Source organism: Coregonus clupeaformis, chromosome 4, assembly GCF_020615455.1.
Source record: "Coregonus clupeaformis isolate EN_2021a chromosome 4, ASM2061545v1, whole genome shotgun sequence".
Lineage (NCBI taxonomy): Eukaryota > Metazoa > Chordata > Actinopteri > Salmoniformes > Salmonidae > Coregonus > Coregonus clupeaformis.
The window spans coordinates 3,377,675-3,392,890 of record NC_059195.1 but is presented as its reverse complement, the minus strand read 5'-3'; the positions used below and the strand labels follow the sequence as shown (position 1 = coordinate 3,392,890).

General features: G+C 46.0%; 1 protein-coding gene across 1 annotated transcript in view; it reads right to left on the bottom strand.

The window, feature by feature from the left end:
• LOC121550935 (tomoregulin-2) overlaps window positions 1-15,216 on the bottom strand; it is a 151,389-nt gene that overhangs the window by 15,317 nt on the left and 120,856 nt on the right. Inside the window, exons 5-6 of the mRNA XM_041863392.2 lie at window positions 13,333-13,429; window positions 4,656-4,804 (exon numbers count right to left, since the gene is read on the bottom strand). Of these exons, the coding sequence (XP_041719326.1) occupies window positions 4,656-4,804; window positions 13,333-13,429 (246 nt within the window). The remainder of the gene's footprint in view (window positions 1-4,655; window positions 4,805-13,332; window positions 13,430-15,216) is intronic.

Below are 15,216 nucleotides of genomic sequence, written 5' to 3'. Positions count from 1 at the left end.
TGGCGACTACTAAGTATTTGTTAAACCCATTTTGGGCTGGATGTGTCAAAGTGTAGTTCATACATGCATAATCTATGAGCAGAATTACTGTTTTACCTCAATTAGCCACGGAATCCCTAGTTTGAAAGATACTATTTTCCTGGAAGCTATGCTATGCCATTTTCCCTACATTTCCCCCATGTGGGCCAGCCCCCTAGCAATTCGAGTTCCAGCCAATGAGCTTCAGCCCCTCGCCATTTGCGTGACAGCTAGCAAGATGCACACATAGCAGAGCGAGAGCGACAGAGAGCAATGAAGTGGTGCACATATATGCACATATGTGACGTAGTACGCAATTTTTTCGGGGGCCACTTCTGGCTTGTGAGCTCTACTTTCAGCTACTATACACACCTAGTATACAAAAGTACCGGAGAATCCCTTTAAGCAACTTTTGAAACATTCTATGGTGGTTTTACAGGTTTTTTTGTTAGGTTAAATCTAGGGAAGATTTTTGAGTTTGATTATATACACGTTAGGGAATGATTTAAGGAACATTAAGGGCATTGAATGTCTGTTGCATTTAATTTGCCGGTCAAGGATGGATTGATTCTTATTGTCGTAGTGACACAGCCCGTGTCACGACTTCCTCCGAAGCTGCCTCCTCTCCTTGTTCGGGCAGGCTTCCGCGTTCGTCGTCATCGGCCTTCTAGCCACTGCTGCTCCTCATCTCATCATTCCATTTGTTTTGTCTTGTTTTTACACACACCTGGTTCATATTCCCTCATCAGTACCTGTATAAGTATTCCCTCTGCCCCCCATGTCTTTGTGTGTGATTGTTTATTGTGGAGGTGACGATAGCTCGGTGGAGCTTTATATATTTGAATCGCCGGGATATTCACCCGTGTGCTTTGTTTTCTCCAGTGCGCCGTTATACCGCACTGTAGTGTTTTAAGCATTGCTGCGTACCGCTGTACTTGCCGAATAAACCATTTATTCTGTGAATTACCCTCCTGCGCCTGACTCCGTCCAAATCACCCGCTACAGAATCACACACCCAACAGCATGGTGTCAGCAGGAGCGGGGAATATGCCTGGAGTCGTGGAGCGGGTCCGGGAGCATTCCAACATGTTAGCCAGCTTGGGCGAAGCGATGGATCGGGTTCTCCAGGTCGTCCAGCGCCAGGAGAGGACCCGACCCTTCGGAACCAACCCACACCCCAGCGCCCAGAGATATTCACCTATCTCGACAGAGGGAATACGACGGGACAGCAGCCCGCTGCCAGGGTTTCCTCCTGCAGCTGGACCTCTATTTTTCCACCATCAGCCCGGTTCCATCGGAGCGGGAGAAGGTGTCCGCCCTCTTCTCCTGCCTCTCGGGGAAAGCCCTGGAGTGGGCCAACGCGGTCTGGAGTGAAGGAGGAGACGCGTTGGACAACTACGGGGTGTTCGCACGCCTCTTCAGGGCAGTCTTCGATCATCCCCCTGAAGGAAGAGAGGAGGGTGAGCGTCTGGTCCATCTGAGGCAGGGGACGAGGACCGCGCAAGACTTTGCCCTGGAGTTCCGAACTCTAGCAGCTGGGTCCAGGTGGAACGAGCAGGCCCTCATCGACCACTTCTGATGCAGACTGCGTGAGGACGTCCGAAGGGAGCTAGCCTGACGGGATACCATGTTGACTTTCAACCAACTGGTGGACATGGCCATCTGGTTGGACAACCTGCTAGCTTCAAGATGACGTCCTGGAAAGGGCCTGCCCATTTCATCCCACTTCAACCCGGATCACGTTCAGATGGAGCTGGGTGGTGCAGCGATCCGGGAGAATGGAGGATGACAGATCCAGTGTCACTCTTGTGGCAAGAGAGGACATTCTGCTGCACGCTGTCATCAGAGTTCTTCTGGATCTGGAGGCGGCAGGCAGGGCACTCTCGCGTCACCCCAGGTAGCGCAAACCCACACTCGTTCAGAGCCCTCTGCTGCGAACTTCACCATACATGTCAACTTCCCTGATTACATGGTAGTTCCCCAGTGTAAGGTGGTGGTCGATTCAGGCGCAGCTGGGAACTTTATGGACAGGTCTTTAGCTAATAGTATATGTATTACATTGGTTCCCCTATCCATTCCATTGCCCATCAAAGCACTTGACAGTCAACCATTAGGGTCAGGTTTTGTTAGGGAGGTTACAGTACCAGTCACGATGATTATGCAGGAGACCCATAGGGTCCCCTAATTTCCCTGTTGTGTTGGGTCTTCCCTGGGTAGCACTACACGACCCCACCTTTTCATGGCCACAGAGGGTTCTCACGGGGTGGTCGCGAGAGTGTCAGGGTAGGTGTCTAGCTGTTTCCGTTGGTGCAACCACGGTGGAAAGTCCAGACACTACCTCCACCGTGAGCATTACCCCCGAATACCTCGACTTGGCGCAAGCATTTTCCAAAATGCAGGCAACCAAATTACCACCCCATAGGGCAGGGGATTGCGCGATAAACCTCTGGTTAGATGCTGTGCCTCCCAGGAGTCATGTATATCCCCTGTCGCAGGCTGAAACGGAGGCTATGGAGACATACGTCTCCGAGTCCCTGCGCCAGGGGTTCATACGTCCCTCCACTTCGCCAGTTTATTTTTCGTGAAGAAGAAAGACGGAGGTCTGCGCCCTTGCATTGATTACCATGCACTTAATCAAACAACCATTCGCTATAGTTACCCTCTACACCTCATCTCCTCTGTTATTGAATCAATAAATGGGGCGCGCCAGGAGGAGTGCGTACAACCTGGTGCATGTCCGGGAAGGGGACGAGTGGAAGACAGCATTTAGCACAACCACGGGGCATTATGAATACCTGGTGATGCAGTACGGGTTGTTGATGAATGCTACAGTCTTCCAGTCCTTTGTGAACGAGGTGTTTCGGGACATGCTTGGTCGCGGTGTGGTGGTCTACATCGATGAAATTCTGGTGTATTCCGCTATGCACGCTGAGCACGTGTCCCTGTTTCGCAGAGTGCTGGGTCGACTGTTGGAGCATGACCTATATGCCAAGGCAGAAAAGTGTCTGTTCTTCCAACACCTCAGGTGTGGAGATGGAGGGAGACGCATTTCAGCCGTGCGTAATTGGCCTACTCCAACCACGGTAAAGGAGGTGCAGCACTTTATTGGCTTTGCCAATTACTAATGGAGGTTTCTCCTGGGCTTTGGCAAGGTCGCAGCTCCCATCACCTCCCTGTTGAAGGGTGGGCCGTCCCGGCTCTGCTGGTCTGCTGAGGCTGACAGGGCTTTCAGTAACCGGTGGGCTCTGTTCACCACAGCCCCGGTACTGGCCCATCCCGATCCATCATTGCCGTTCGTAGTGGATGTGTCCGAGGTAGGGGTAGGCGCTGTCCTATCCCAACGCTCGGGCATGCCACCCAAGCTCCGCCCCTGTGCCGTCTTCTCTAAGAAGCTCAGCCCGTTGGTGATCGGGAGCTGTTGGCTGTTGTCAGAGCCCTGACCGCGTGGAGGCACTGGCTCGAGGGGGCGAAACACCATTTCCTCGTCTGGACTGACCTCCGTAACCTGGAGTACATCCAGGCAGCGAGGAGGCATTTTACGCATTGCTGCGTACCGCTATACTTGCCGAATAAACCATTTATTCTGTGATTTACCCTCCTGCGCCTGACTCCATCCAAATCACCCGCTACAGCCCGCTGTTTGTTGCCTCCCTATGTTTGCAGCCAGTAGCCTATTAAGGTTATGATTAGATTCCTAAGTGTAGGAAAAATATTTAGAGAAACCTAACTTCTGACTGAACAGACAAATATAATGGAAATTATTCGCTAAATGACTCAGTTTTGCGCCTGAGGCAAAACCCATATGGAACGTTCCATCCATCTAGACAGTGGATATAGCCATCCATATATTTAGAGTTGGGCCAACTTTTTGAATATTGTTGTAGTTCTAGATATTCAGTTACATAGTATTTTTTATATTCCCCATGTAAATGAATTTTTAAGTGTCATGTAAATGCATCATAATGGTCATTCTGTTAATCGGAGCTAACACGGCTGCCATAGAATGTTGTAGTGTCATGTAAATGCATCATAATGCAGAAAGTATGAGAACAGCCATAACTCATACACATAGAACGGGACCCATGAGCCTTCATTTCAGATGAAAAAATGCAAATGTGAAAAATGTGGAATCATAATTTTTTGCTATCACAGTACCCAACCGCAGTACCCATGCTTCATTATATGAATTGTTGGGCTCCATTCAAACAAGAGGACAAATATTTATGCTTGGTGAATGGGTTGTTGTTCTAAGACATAATTATGGTGTTTTGTTGATGTGGTTGTGTTGTATTGCTTTGCACTGGATCAATTGTTGGTCAAAATAAAATTACAAAGGCCCCAATTGCTGATAAAGAAGGTTAACATTTTATTCAAGGACAGGTATGTTTCCACGTCAATATTCTGCAAGAGGAGGTTTTGATGGTTGTAAGGAGTCTGAAACCTCCAATACAGCAACATTTTTTTATTTGCAATTGATTGGGGGCCTAAATGACTAAATATTAATGTAATTTAACATGAATTTAATATTAATGGGGCCAACATTACTAAATATGAACATAGAAAGAGGAGAAGGGAGAAGAAGAAGCAGAAGAAGAAGAAAGATACAGAAATACGTTTTAGTAGCAGCTATATCTCACCTTGGCAGTGGCCCAGGTATTTGACCTCGATCCTCTCCTGCTTCTGACAGGACGCCTCCTTCACCTGGCAGGGGTTGTCATATGAATGGCCGTCCGAGGCGCAAACCGGGTTGAAGCTGATGTGGGAGCAGTCGATGTTACACACGCACCTGCCGCAAAGGATGGTGGGACACATCAGTAGTGGTCACACCAAATAAAGAATAGAGTGATGGAGAACTGGAGTTCTTCAGATTTGTCAGCAGCTGTTGTCGAGTGTAGTCTATTGTGTTTGTTTCAGAGGGTGTGTGTGTGGGTGTATGTGTGTGGTGTTTGTGTTTTTGCTTTATCTGCACGATTCAACTTGTTTATTTGTGGTGGATACTGCCTGTTCTGTTCACCATTTTGTCAATGAATTTCACTTTATATCTCAGTCGGAAAGTGTCTTTGTGCATCTGAGCGTGTAGTGTGTGTGTGTGTGTGTGTGTGTGTGTGTGTGTGTGTGTGTGTGTGTGTGGGTGTGCACACGTACAGTACCAGTCAAAAGTTTGGACACACCTACTCATTCAAGTTTTTTTAAATTTTATTTTATTATTATTTTCTACATTGTAGAATAATAGTGAAGACATCAAAACTATGAAATAACACATATGGAATCATGTAGTAACCAAAAAAGTGTTAAACAAATCAAAATATATTCTATATTTTAGATTCTTCAAAGTAGCCACCCTTTGCCTTGATGACAGCTTTGCACACTCTTGGCATTCTCTCAACCAGCTTCACCTGGAATGCTTTTCCAACAGTCTTGAAGGAGTTCCCACATATGCTGAGCACTTGTTGGCTGATTTTCCTTCACTCTGCAGTCCAACTCATCCCAAACCATCTCAATTGGGTTGAGGTCGGGTGATTGTAGAGGCCAGGTCATCTGCTGCAGCACTCCATCACTCTCCTTCTTGGTCAAATAGCCCTTACACAGCCTGGAGGTGTGTTGGGTCATTGTCCTGTTGAAAAGCAAATGACAGTCCAACTAAGCTTAAACCAGATGGGATGGCGTATCGCTGCAGAATGCTGTTGTAGCCATGCTGGTTAAGTGTGCCTTGAATTCTAAACAAATCACAGACAGTGTCACAAGCAAGCACCCCCACACCATAACACCTCCTCCTCCATGCTTCTCGTGGGAACTACACATGCGGACATCATCCGTTCACCCACACTCTCTCACAAAGACACGGCGGTTGGAACCAAAAATCTCCAATTTGGACTCCAGACCAAAGGACAAATTTCCACCGGTCTAATGTCCATTGCTTGAGTTTCTTGGCCCAAGCAAGTCTCTTCTTCTTATTGGTGTCCTTTAGTAGTGGTTTCTTTGCAGCAATTCGCCCATGAAGGACTGATTCACACAGTCTCCTCTGAACAGTTGATGTTGAGATGTGTCTGTTACTTCAACTCTGTGAAGCATTTATTTGGGCTGCAATTTCTGAGGCTGGTAACTCTAATGAACTTAACCTCTGCAGCAGAGGTAACTCTGGGTCTTCCTTTCCTGTGGCGGTCCTCATGAGAGCCAGTTTCATCATAGCGCTTGATGGTTTTTGCAACTGCACTTGAAGAAACTTTCAAAGTTCTTGAAATGTTCCGTATTGACTGACCTTCATGTCTTAAAGTAATGATGGACTGTCATTTCTCTTTGCTTATTTGAGCTGTTCTTGCCATAATATGGACTTGGTCTTTTACCAAATAGGGCTATCTTTTGTATACCCCCCTACCTTGTCACAACACTACTGATTGGCTCAAACGCATTAAGAAGGAATGCAATTACACAAATTAACTTTTAACAAGGCACAGCTGTTAATTGAAATGCATTCCAGGTGACTACCTCATGAAGCTGGTTGAGAGAATGCCAAGAGTGTGCAAAGCTGTCATCAAGGCAAAGTTGGCTATTTTGAAGAAACTCAAATATAAAATATATTTTGATTTGTTTAACACCTTTATGGCTACTACATGATTCCATATATGTTATTTTATAGTTTGTATATCTTCACTATTATTCTACAATGTAAAAAATAGTAATAATAAAGAAAAACCCTTGAATGAGTAGGTGTGTCCAAACTTTTGACTGGTAGTGTATGTACGTGCATGTGTGTATGTGCATGACTGACTGACTTACTGACTGTCTGACTGACTGTGTGTGTGTGCGGTCTCCATTGGAACGACAGTGAGTGTGTGAGAATGTGTGTGCATGAGTTAGCGAGTGTGTGTGTGACCCAAAGTGCTCAGTGAGCATATTCAGCAGAAATTACACCAAAATTGCAGTCCCCAGACAGTTCTTGCTGAGTAGCTCTGAACGTTAGATACTGTAATTATAAATCTGTCATTATACTCTGTTCCTTTTTTATTTTCGCCTGGCCCAGAGCCATCTATGAGCAAAGCACTGGCCTTGCTTTACACCCACTCTCTGCCCAATTTGCATACACAAACACACACATAATCACATACACATAAACACTCTCATACATAGAAATAAACAGAAATGGGGCAGCAGGTAGCTTAGTGGTTAAGAGCGTTGTGCCAGTAACCGAAAGGTCGCTGGTTCTAATCCCCAAGCCGACTAGGTGAAAAATCTGTCGATGTGCCCTTGAGCAAGGCACTTAACCCTAATTGCTCCTGTAAGTCGCTCTGGATAAGAGCGTCTGCTAAATGACCCCCCCCAAAAAATATATATATAGATATGCATACTGTGTAATGACATGCATGACCTATACGCACATGCACACACTCACAAACAAATAATGCATACACAATCCCCCACCTATTATTACCACATACACATGAACGTACACACAAAGACCCAGAAGTGGCAATGCTTTCAGAGGCTTGCCATCCCGAGTGTCCATCTGTGGCGGTCATCAAGGATAATGTCTGTAGGCCATGCATTTTTAATAGAGCTTCTCACTTTCTCCACAATAGGCACTACCACTGCAATACTGCACTGCGTCAACACATCCTCACACACGCACATGGGCGCACATTCTCTGACACACGTATGCACACGCACAGTGTACACACACATCATATAACGGCAATGTGAATGTGGATTGGTGTTTACTTTTGTTGTTGTTCAACATTTCTGTATGTTTTTACATTTCTTTATGGCTTTTGGAAGAGTAGGCCTTGGTGGGATAAAAAAGATCCTTATAAAATAAAATAAAATCACACACACACACAAACGTACACTGAGTGTACAAAACATTTGGAAAACCTTCCTAATATTGAGTTGCACACCTTTCAGAACAGCCTAAATTCGTCAGGGCATGGACTCTACAAGGTGTCGAAAGCGTTCCAAAGGGATGCTGGCCCATGATGCCAATACTTCCCACAGTTGTGTCAAGTTGGCTAGATGTCCTTTGGGTGGTGGACCATTCTTGATACACACTGGAAATTGTTGAGCGTGAAAAACCCAGCAGTGTTGTAGTTCTTGACACACTCAAACCGGTGCGCCTGGCACCTACTACCATAGCCCGTTCAAAGGCACTTAAATATCTTGTCTTGCCCATTCACCCTCTGAATGGCACACATACACAATCCATGTCTCAATTGTCTCAAGGCTTAAAAATCCTTCTTTAACTTGTATCCTCCCTTTCATCTACACTGATTGAAGTGGATTTAACAAGTGACATCAATAAGGGATAATAGCTTTCACCTGGTCAGTCTATGTCATGGAAAGAGCAGGTGTTCCTAATGCTTTGTACACTCTGTGTATATCAATAGGGAGAGAGAGGGAGCAGAGATGAACAATGAGAGAGTGTATTGGTGTGCCTGTGTGTGAGGAGCACTTCTTAGTAGGATGTGTCTTATTGATTTGCACAGTGCCATGTGGTTTCCCATCTATCTAAACTCAATGATTGCCTGTAGGCTTCCTGTGTACCTGTCCTCTAACGGCCACTTCCAGTCACGCACACACACATGCGCACGCACGCACGCACACACGCACGCACGCACACACACACACACACACACGGATACACGCATGCACACACACGGATACACGCATGCACACACACACGAATGCAGACAGATGTACACACACAGGCAGGCACTCTATCACAAACACACACAAACACAAATATACACTTGCATGCACGCACAAACACACTTAAAAACATACACACTTTTGATTTTATATGCACTCAAGCAAACACACACCACACAAACACACATCCTCACGTGCATTCACACACACTCAGTGGCTAGACCACTCGGCACCCTTCCCCAGCCTCTTCCATGTCGTGCAAAACCACAGCTATAAACTTTATTTCTGCCGAATATCACACAGATTTTTTATAATCCCCAGCCTCATATTTCAAAGTAATCCTTCTAAAGGACTGACGGACAGAAAGAGGAAGGGAGGGATAGAGAGAGCGGGAGAGAAAGAAAGAGAGAGAGATAGAGAGTAGGGGGGGAGAGACAGATAAAGAAAGAGAGAGATGATAAAGTAAGTGAGGGAGAGAGAACGGTGGGAACAGAGGCAGTGAAGCGTGTTTGGGGCACTGAAGCGGGACTGATGCAGGACACACACACACAAACAAACACAAACAAACAGAGTGGAATGGGGAGGGATTGTTGTGTGTGTGTATGTGTGTGTGTGTGTCTGTCTGTGTGTGTCTCTGTGTGTGTGTGTGTGTGTTGGGGATAAGGTGTGGGGGCATTTAAGCCTGATAAAGACCTTTTCCACCTTCCTTCTCTTGGTCTGTGACATTCAGTCCATCCACCATTTAAAGACAATCCTCCCATGGGGCTGAAGAAGTCAATGGGGTTGAATTAGGGTTAAAAGAGGTGCACTGATGTGGCACTGAAAAGTGTTGAAAATCTAAACCGTGTGCCATAAGGGAATTAAGGGTTGCATAAATGTGGTATGACACAAAAATAAATGCACTCATTAATTTGTTATTTCATTCGGTAATTCGTTCATTTGTTTATTCATTCGTTCTTTCATCCATTTAACCCCAATCAATTTACTTATTGCTGAGTGCCGTGCTGAGAGGCATCGGGTCCCATTTTTAAAGTCTTTATGTAGCAGATATGAGTCGGGTACATGGTTGCTCATGGTCTTGTGATAAGGTAGCCCTGCATGCCACTTCAACATCAGGGAAAGGGAATTTCCTCTTGGTTTAATGGTCAAGACGTTGATTTATCCCGTGGGAGACCAGGATCCCGCCCATGACATTTGGTATGACTCGACTGGGGATTGAACCCCCAGCCTCCTTACTCAGGGTGGACACTAACTATCTTTCTAAAATTAGCAGCCGAAATTGTCGCAACCCCTAATACTAGCCTGTTCAACCTCTCTTTCGTAACGTCTGAGATCCCCAGAGATTGGAAAGCTGCCGCGGTCATCCCCCTCTTCAAAGGGGGTGACACTCTACATCCAAATTGTTATAGACCTATATACATCCTGCCCTGCCTTTCGAAAGTTTTTGAAAGCCAAGTTAACAAACAGATCACCGACCATTTCGAATCGCACCGTACCTTCTCCGCTATGCAATCCGGTTTCTGAGCTGGTCATGGGTGCACCTCAGCCACGCTCAAGGTCCTAAACGATATTATAACCGCGATCGATAATAGACAGTACTGTGCAGCCGTCTTCATCGACCTGGCCAAGGCTTTCGACTCTGTCAACCACCGCATTCTTATTGGCAGACTAAATAGCCTTGGTTTCTCAAATGACTGCCTCGCCTGGTTCACCAACTACTTCTCAGATAGAGTTCAATGTGTCAAATCGGAGGGCCTGTTGTCTGGACCTATGGCAGTCTCTATGGGGGTGCCACAGGGTTAAATTCTCGGGCCGACTCTTTTCTCTCAGTATATCAATGATGTTTCTCTTGCTGCTGGTGACTCTCAGATCCACCTCTACGCAGACGACACCATTTTGTATACATCTGGCCCTTCATTGGACCTTCAAACCTCCAAACAAGCTTCAATGCCATACAACACTCCTTCCGTAGCCTCCAACTGCTCTTAAATACTAGTAAAACTAAATGCATGCTCTTCAATCGAACGCTGCTGGCACCCGCTCACCCGACTAGAATCACTACTCTCGACGGGACTTCCTATTTCGCAACAAAGCGTCCTTCACTCATGCTGCCAAACATGCCCTCGTAAAACTGACTATCCTACCGATCCTTGACTTCGGCGATGTCATTTACAAAATAGCCTCCAACACTCTACTCAGCAAATTGGATGTAGTCTATCACAGTGCCATCCGTTTTGTCACCAAAGCCCCATAAACTACCCACCACTGTGACCTGTACACTCTTGTTGGCTTGTCCTCACTATATATTAGTCGCCAAACCTACTGGCTCCAGGTCATCTATTAATCACTTCTAGGCAAATCCCCGCCTTATCTTAGCTCATTGGTCACCATAGCAACACCCACCCGTAGTATGCGCTCCAGCAGGTATATCTCACTGTTCATCCCCAAAGCCAACACCTCCTTTGGCCGCCATTCCTTCCAGTTCTCTGCTGCCAATGACTGGAACAAACTGCAAAAATCTCTGAAGTTGGAGACTCTTATCTCCCTCACTAACTTTACGCATCAGTTGTCAGAGCACCTTACCGATCACTGCAACTGTACACAGCCCATCTGAAATTAGCCCACCCAGCTACGTCATCCCTATATTGTTATTTATTTTGCTCATTTGCACCCCAGTATCTCTATTTGCAGATCATCTCTTGCACATCTATCATTCCAGTGTTAATAGTAAATTGTAATTATTTTGCACTATGGCCTATTTATTGCCTTACCTCCATAACTTGCTACATTTGCACATACTGTATATATATTTTCTGTTGTATTTTTGACTTTATGTTTTGTTTACCCCATATGTAACTCTGTGTTGTTGTTTTTATCGCACTGCTTTGCTTTATCTTGGCCAGGTCGCAGTTGTAAATGAGAACTTGTTCTCAACTGGCTTACCTGGTTAAATAAAGGTGAAAAAAAAAAATATATATATATACACTGCTCAAAATAAATTAAGGGAACACTAAAATAACACATAATCCTAGATCTGAATGAATGAAATAATCTTATTAAATACTTTTTGCTTTACATAGTTGAATGTGCTGACAACAAAATCACACAAAAATTATCAATGGAAATCAAATGTATCAACCCATGGAGGTCTGGATTTGGAGTCACCCTCAAAATTAAAGTGTAAAACCACACTACAGGCTGATCCACCTTTGATGTGATGTCCTTAAAACAAGTCAAAATGAGGCTCAGTAGTGTGTGTGGCCTCCACGTGCCTGTATGACCTCCCTACAACACCTGGGCATGCTCCTGATGAGGTGGTGGATGGTCTCCTGAGGGATCTCCTCCCAGACCTGGACTAAAGCATCCGCCAACTCCTGGACAGTCTGTGGTGCAACGTGGCGTTGGTGGATGGAGCGAGACATGATGTCCCAGATGTGCTCAATTGGATTCAGGTCTGGGGAACGGGCGGGCCAGTCCATAGCATCAATGCCTTCCTCTTGCAGGAACTGCTGACACACTCCAGCCACATGAGGTCTAGCATTGTCTTGCATTAGGAGGAACCCAGGGCCAACTGCACCAGCATATGGTCTCACAAGGGGTCTGAGGATCTCATCTCGGTAAAGATGGCAGTTAGGCTACCTCTGGTGAGCACATGGAGGGCTGTGCGGCCCCCCAAAGAAATGCCACCCCACACCATAACTGACCCACCGCCAAATTGGTCATGCTGGAGGATGTTGCAGGCAGCAGAACGTTCTCCACGGCGTCTCCAGACTCTGTCACATCTGTCACATGTGCTCAGTGTGAATCTGCTTTCATCTGTGAAGAGCACAGGGTGCCAGTGGCGAATTTGCCAATCTTGGTGTTCTCTGGCAAATGCCAAACGTCCTGCACGGTGTTGGGCTGTAAGCACAACCCCCACCTGTGGACGTCGGGCCCTCATACCACCCTCATGCAGTCTGTTTCTGACCGTTTGAGCAGACACATGCACATTTGTGGCCTGCTGGAGGTCATTTTGCAGGGCTCTGGCAGTGCTCCTCCTGCTCCTCCTTGCACAAAGGTGGAGGTAGCAGTCCTGCTGCTGGGTTGTTGCCCTCCTACGGCCTCCTCCACGTCTCCTGATGTACTGGCCTGTCTCCTGGTAGCGCCTCCATGCTCTGGACACTACGCTGACAGACACAGCAAACCTTCTCACCACAGCTCGCATTGATGTGCCATCCTGGATGAGCTGCACTACCTGAGCCACTTGTGTGGGTTGTAGACTCCGTCTCATGCTACCACTAGAGTGAAAGCACCGCCAGCATTCAAAAGTGACCAAAACATCAGCCAGGAAGCATAGGAACTGAGAAGTGGTCTGTGGTCACCACCTGCAAAACCAGTCCTTTATTGGGGGTGTCTTGCTAATTGCCTATAATTTCCACCTGTTGTCTATTCCATTTGCACAACAGCATGTGACATTTATTGTCAATCAGTGTTGCTTCCTAAGTGGACAGTTTGATTTCACAGAAGTGTGATTGACTTGGAGTTACATTGTGTTGTTTAAGTGTTCCCTTTATTTTTTTGAGCAGTGTATATATATATATATATATATATATAAGGCCACTGAGTTGGTACTAATGTTACTGTTAACTCCTGAATGAGTTGGCCAGCTGTGCACTAACCCTGAGGTTTACCTACCATACATCCTCGGCGTCCACGTCGCACTCCGCCCCAAACTGGCAGATGTCACAGGTGGACGTCTCCTTCTGCCCAGTCTCCGCCGACCCCTCACCTCCTGAGAGAGGGAGAGAGAGAGAGAGAGAGAAAGAGAGAGAGAGAGAGAGAGAGAGGTCTAACATATCGAATGTCTTAATTCTGATGTTTTCTAACTTCAGATGCATTCATTTGATCGATGTACTGTATTTAATTAATTCTCGCTGTTATAAAAATAACTAAGCATGCAGCCAGGCAATACCTCTTGCTTCAGAGCGTGTGCACTAAATTATGTCAGGTTAGAATGTAAGGAGTTTGTGGCTTTTTCCGCTGGGAGAGGACTGCAGATATTAGCATGTATGAGCCATACATTGACAAGTCGAGTCCAAACGGAAGGTTGAAAAAATACAGACATAGTTTTAAAGATCCCGGCTAGCCTCTTTAAAGGACAATTGAAGGTCCACATTTGCATCACATATTTCAAATGGTCAACTGGCCACTCAAAAGAACATATGACATAACAATATGGTAATTTAATAAATGTATTAGTGGCCCATGCAGGTTCCATGCACCGATCCACTGAGCCATTGGTACCACAACTGTCACAGGCCCCTTTAAGCCCCTATAGACACCCATATATACACAGTGGTTCAATAAGATCCACACTACTTCTGCCAAAAAAAAATGTAAAACCCATTAGGTGAAAATCTCACAAGTCCTCAATCCCACAATGTTACCATGACCCCTAGCAACCGGTGCCAGACGTCTCAAGTGCCTCTACATCCACCGTATCCAACAATCAGCCTGTACTGTCACTCTGATTCCTACTTCCCTCCTTCCTTCCTTCCATCCCTCCCTCCCTCCCTCCCTCTTTCCCTACCTCCATCCCTCCCCGTCTCTTTCTCTCTGTCGCCTGAAATCCATGCTGATCTTTCTGGAGTCTCTCCTTTATTTCATCATGATGATTTCTTTTCTGCAGAGCGCTGGCGGCTGGAGGGCTTAGGCCCCCACCGGTGCATAGCCACGACTCATCAGTAGCCGGGCGGGGGAAAAAGCAATCTGCCCAAACTCAAATTGCGTATCCCTTCTCTGAGGATCCCTGGTCCCCTTTCCCTCTTCCATCCCAGCCCTCTATTACTGGGTGCTATTTTTAACAAGTTAGCGCCCGTGAGGAAGAGAAAGAAGAAGCAGGGAGAGAAGTATTATCTCCCAGTGTCATCCTTAATTTTTCCCCCACCTTGGGTTGTTGGAGTGTTTTCCCTTGTGGTGTTTGGAAATAACTTTTGGACTGGATTATCCTGGTTTATAGTCTAGCTTTCATCTGGGTTAGTGCCTGTTTGACCTGGTTTGTCCTGGGTTTACTTGTTTAGTCTGTTTTAGTGTTCATTACATTACGTTTTGGCCTCGTTTTGGTCTGTTCGCTGTTTGTTTTGTCTACTCTCTTACATACAGGTAACTGCCAAAATAATGGAAACACTTACGTAAATGAGGGATACAAAATATATTGAAAGCAGCTGCTTCCACACAGGTGTGGTTCCTGGGTTAATTAAGCAATTAACATCCTATCATCCTTAGGGTCATGTATAAAATGCTGGACAGGCCATTATTCTGGCCATTCATTTGGCTACCATGGCTAAGCCCTCATAGGATGACAATGCCCCCATCCACAGGACACGAGTGGTCACTGAATGGTTTGATGAGCATGAAAACGATGTAAGCCATATGCCATGGCTGTCTCAGTCACCAGATCTCAACCCAATTGAACACTTATGGGAGATTCTGGAGCGATGCCTGAGACAGCGTTTTCTGTCTTTCTGTTTTCTGTTTTTCTTTTTCCACCATCAACAAAACACCAAATGATGGAATTTC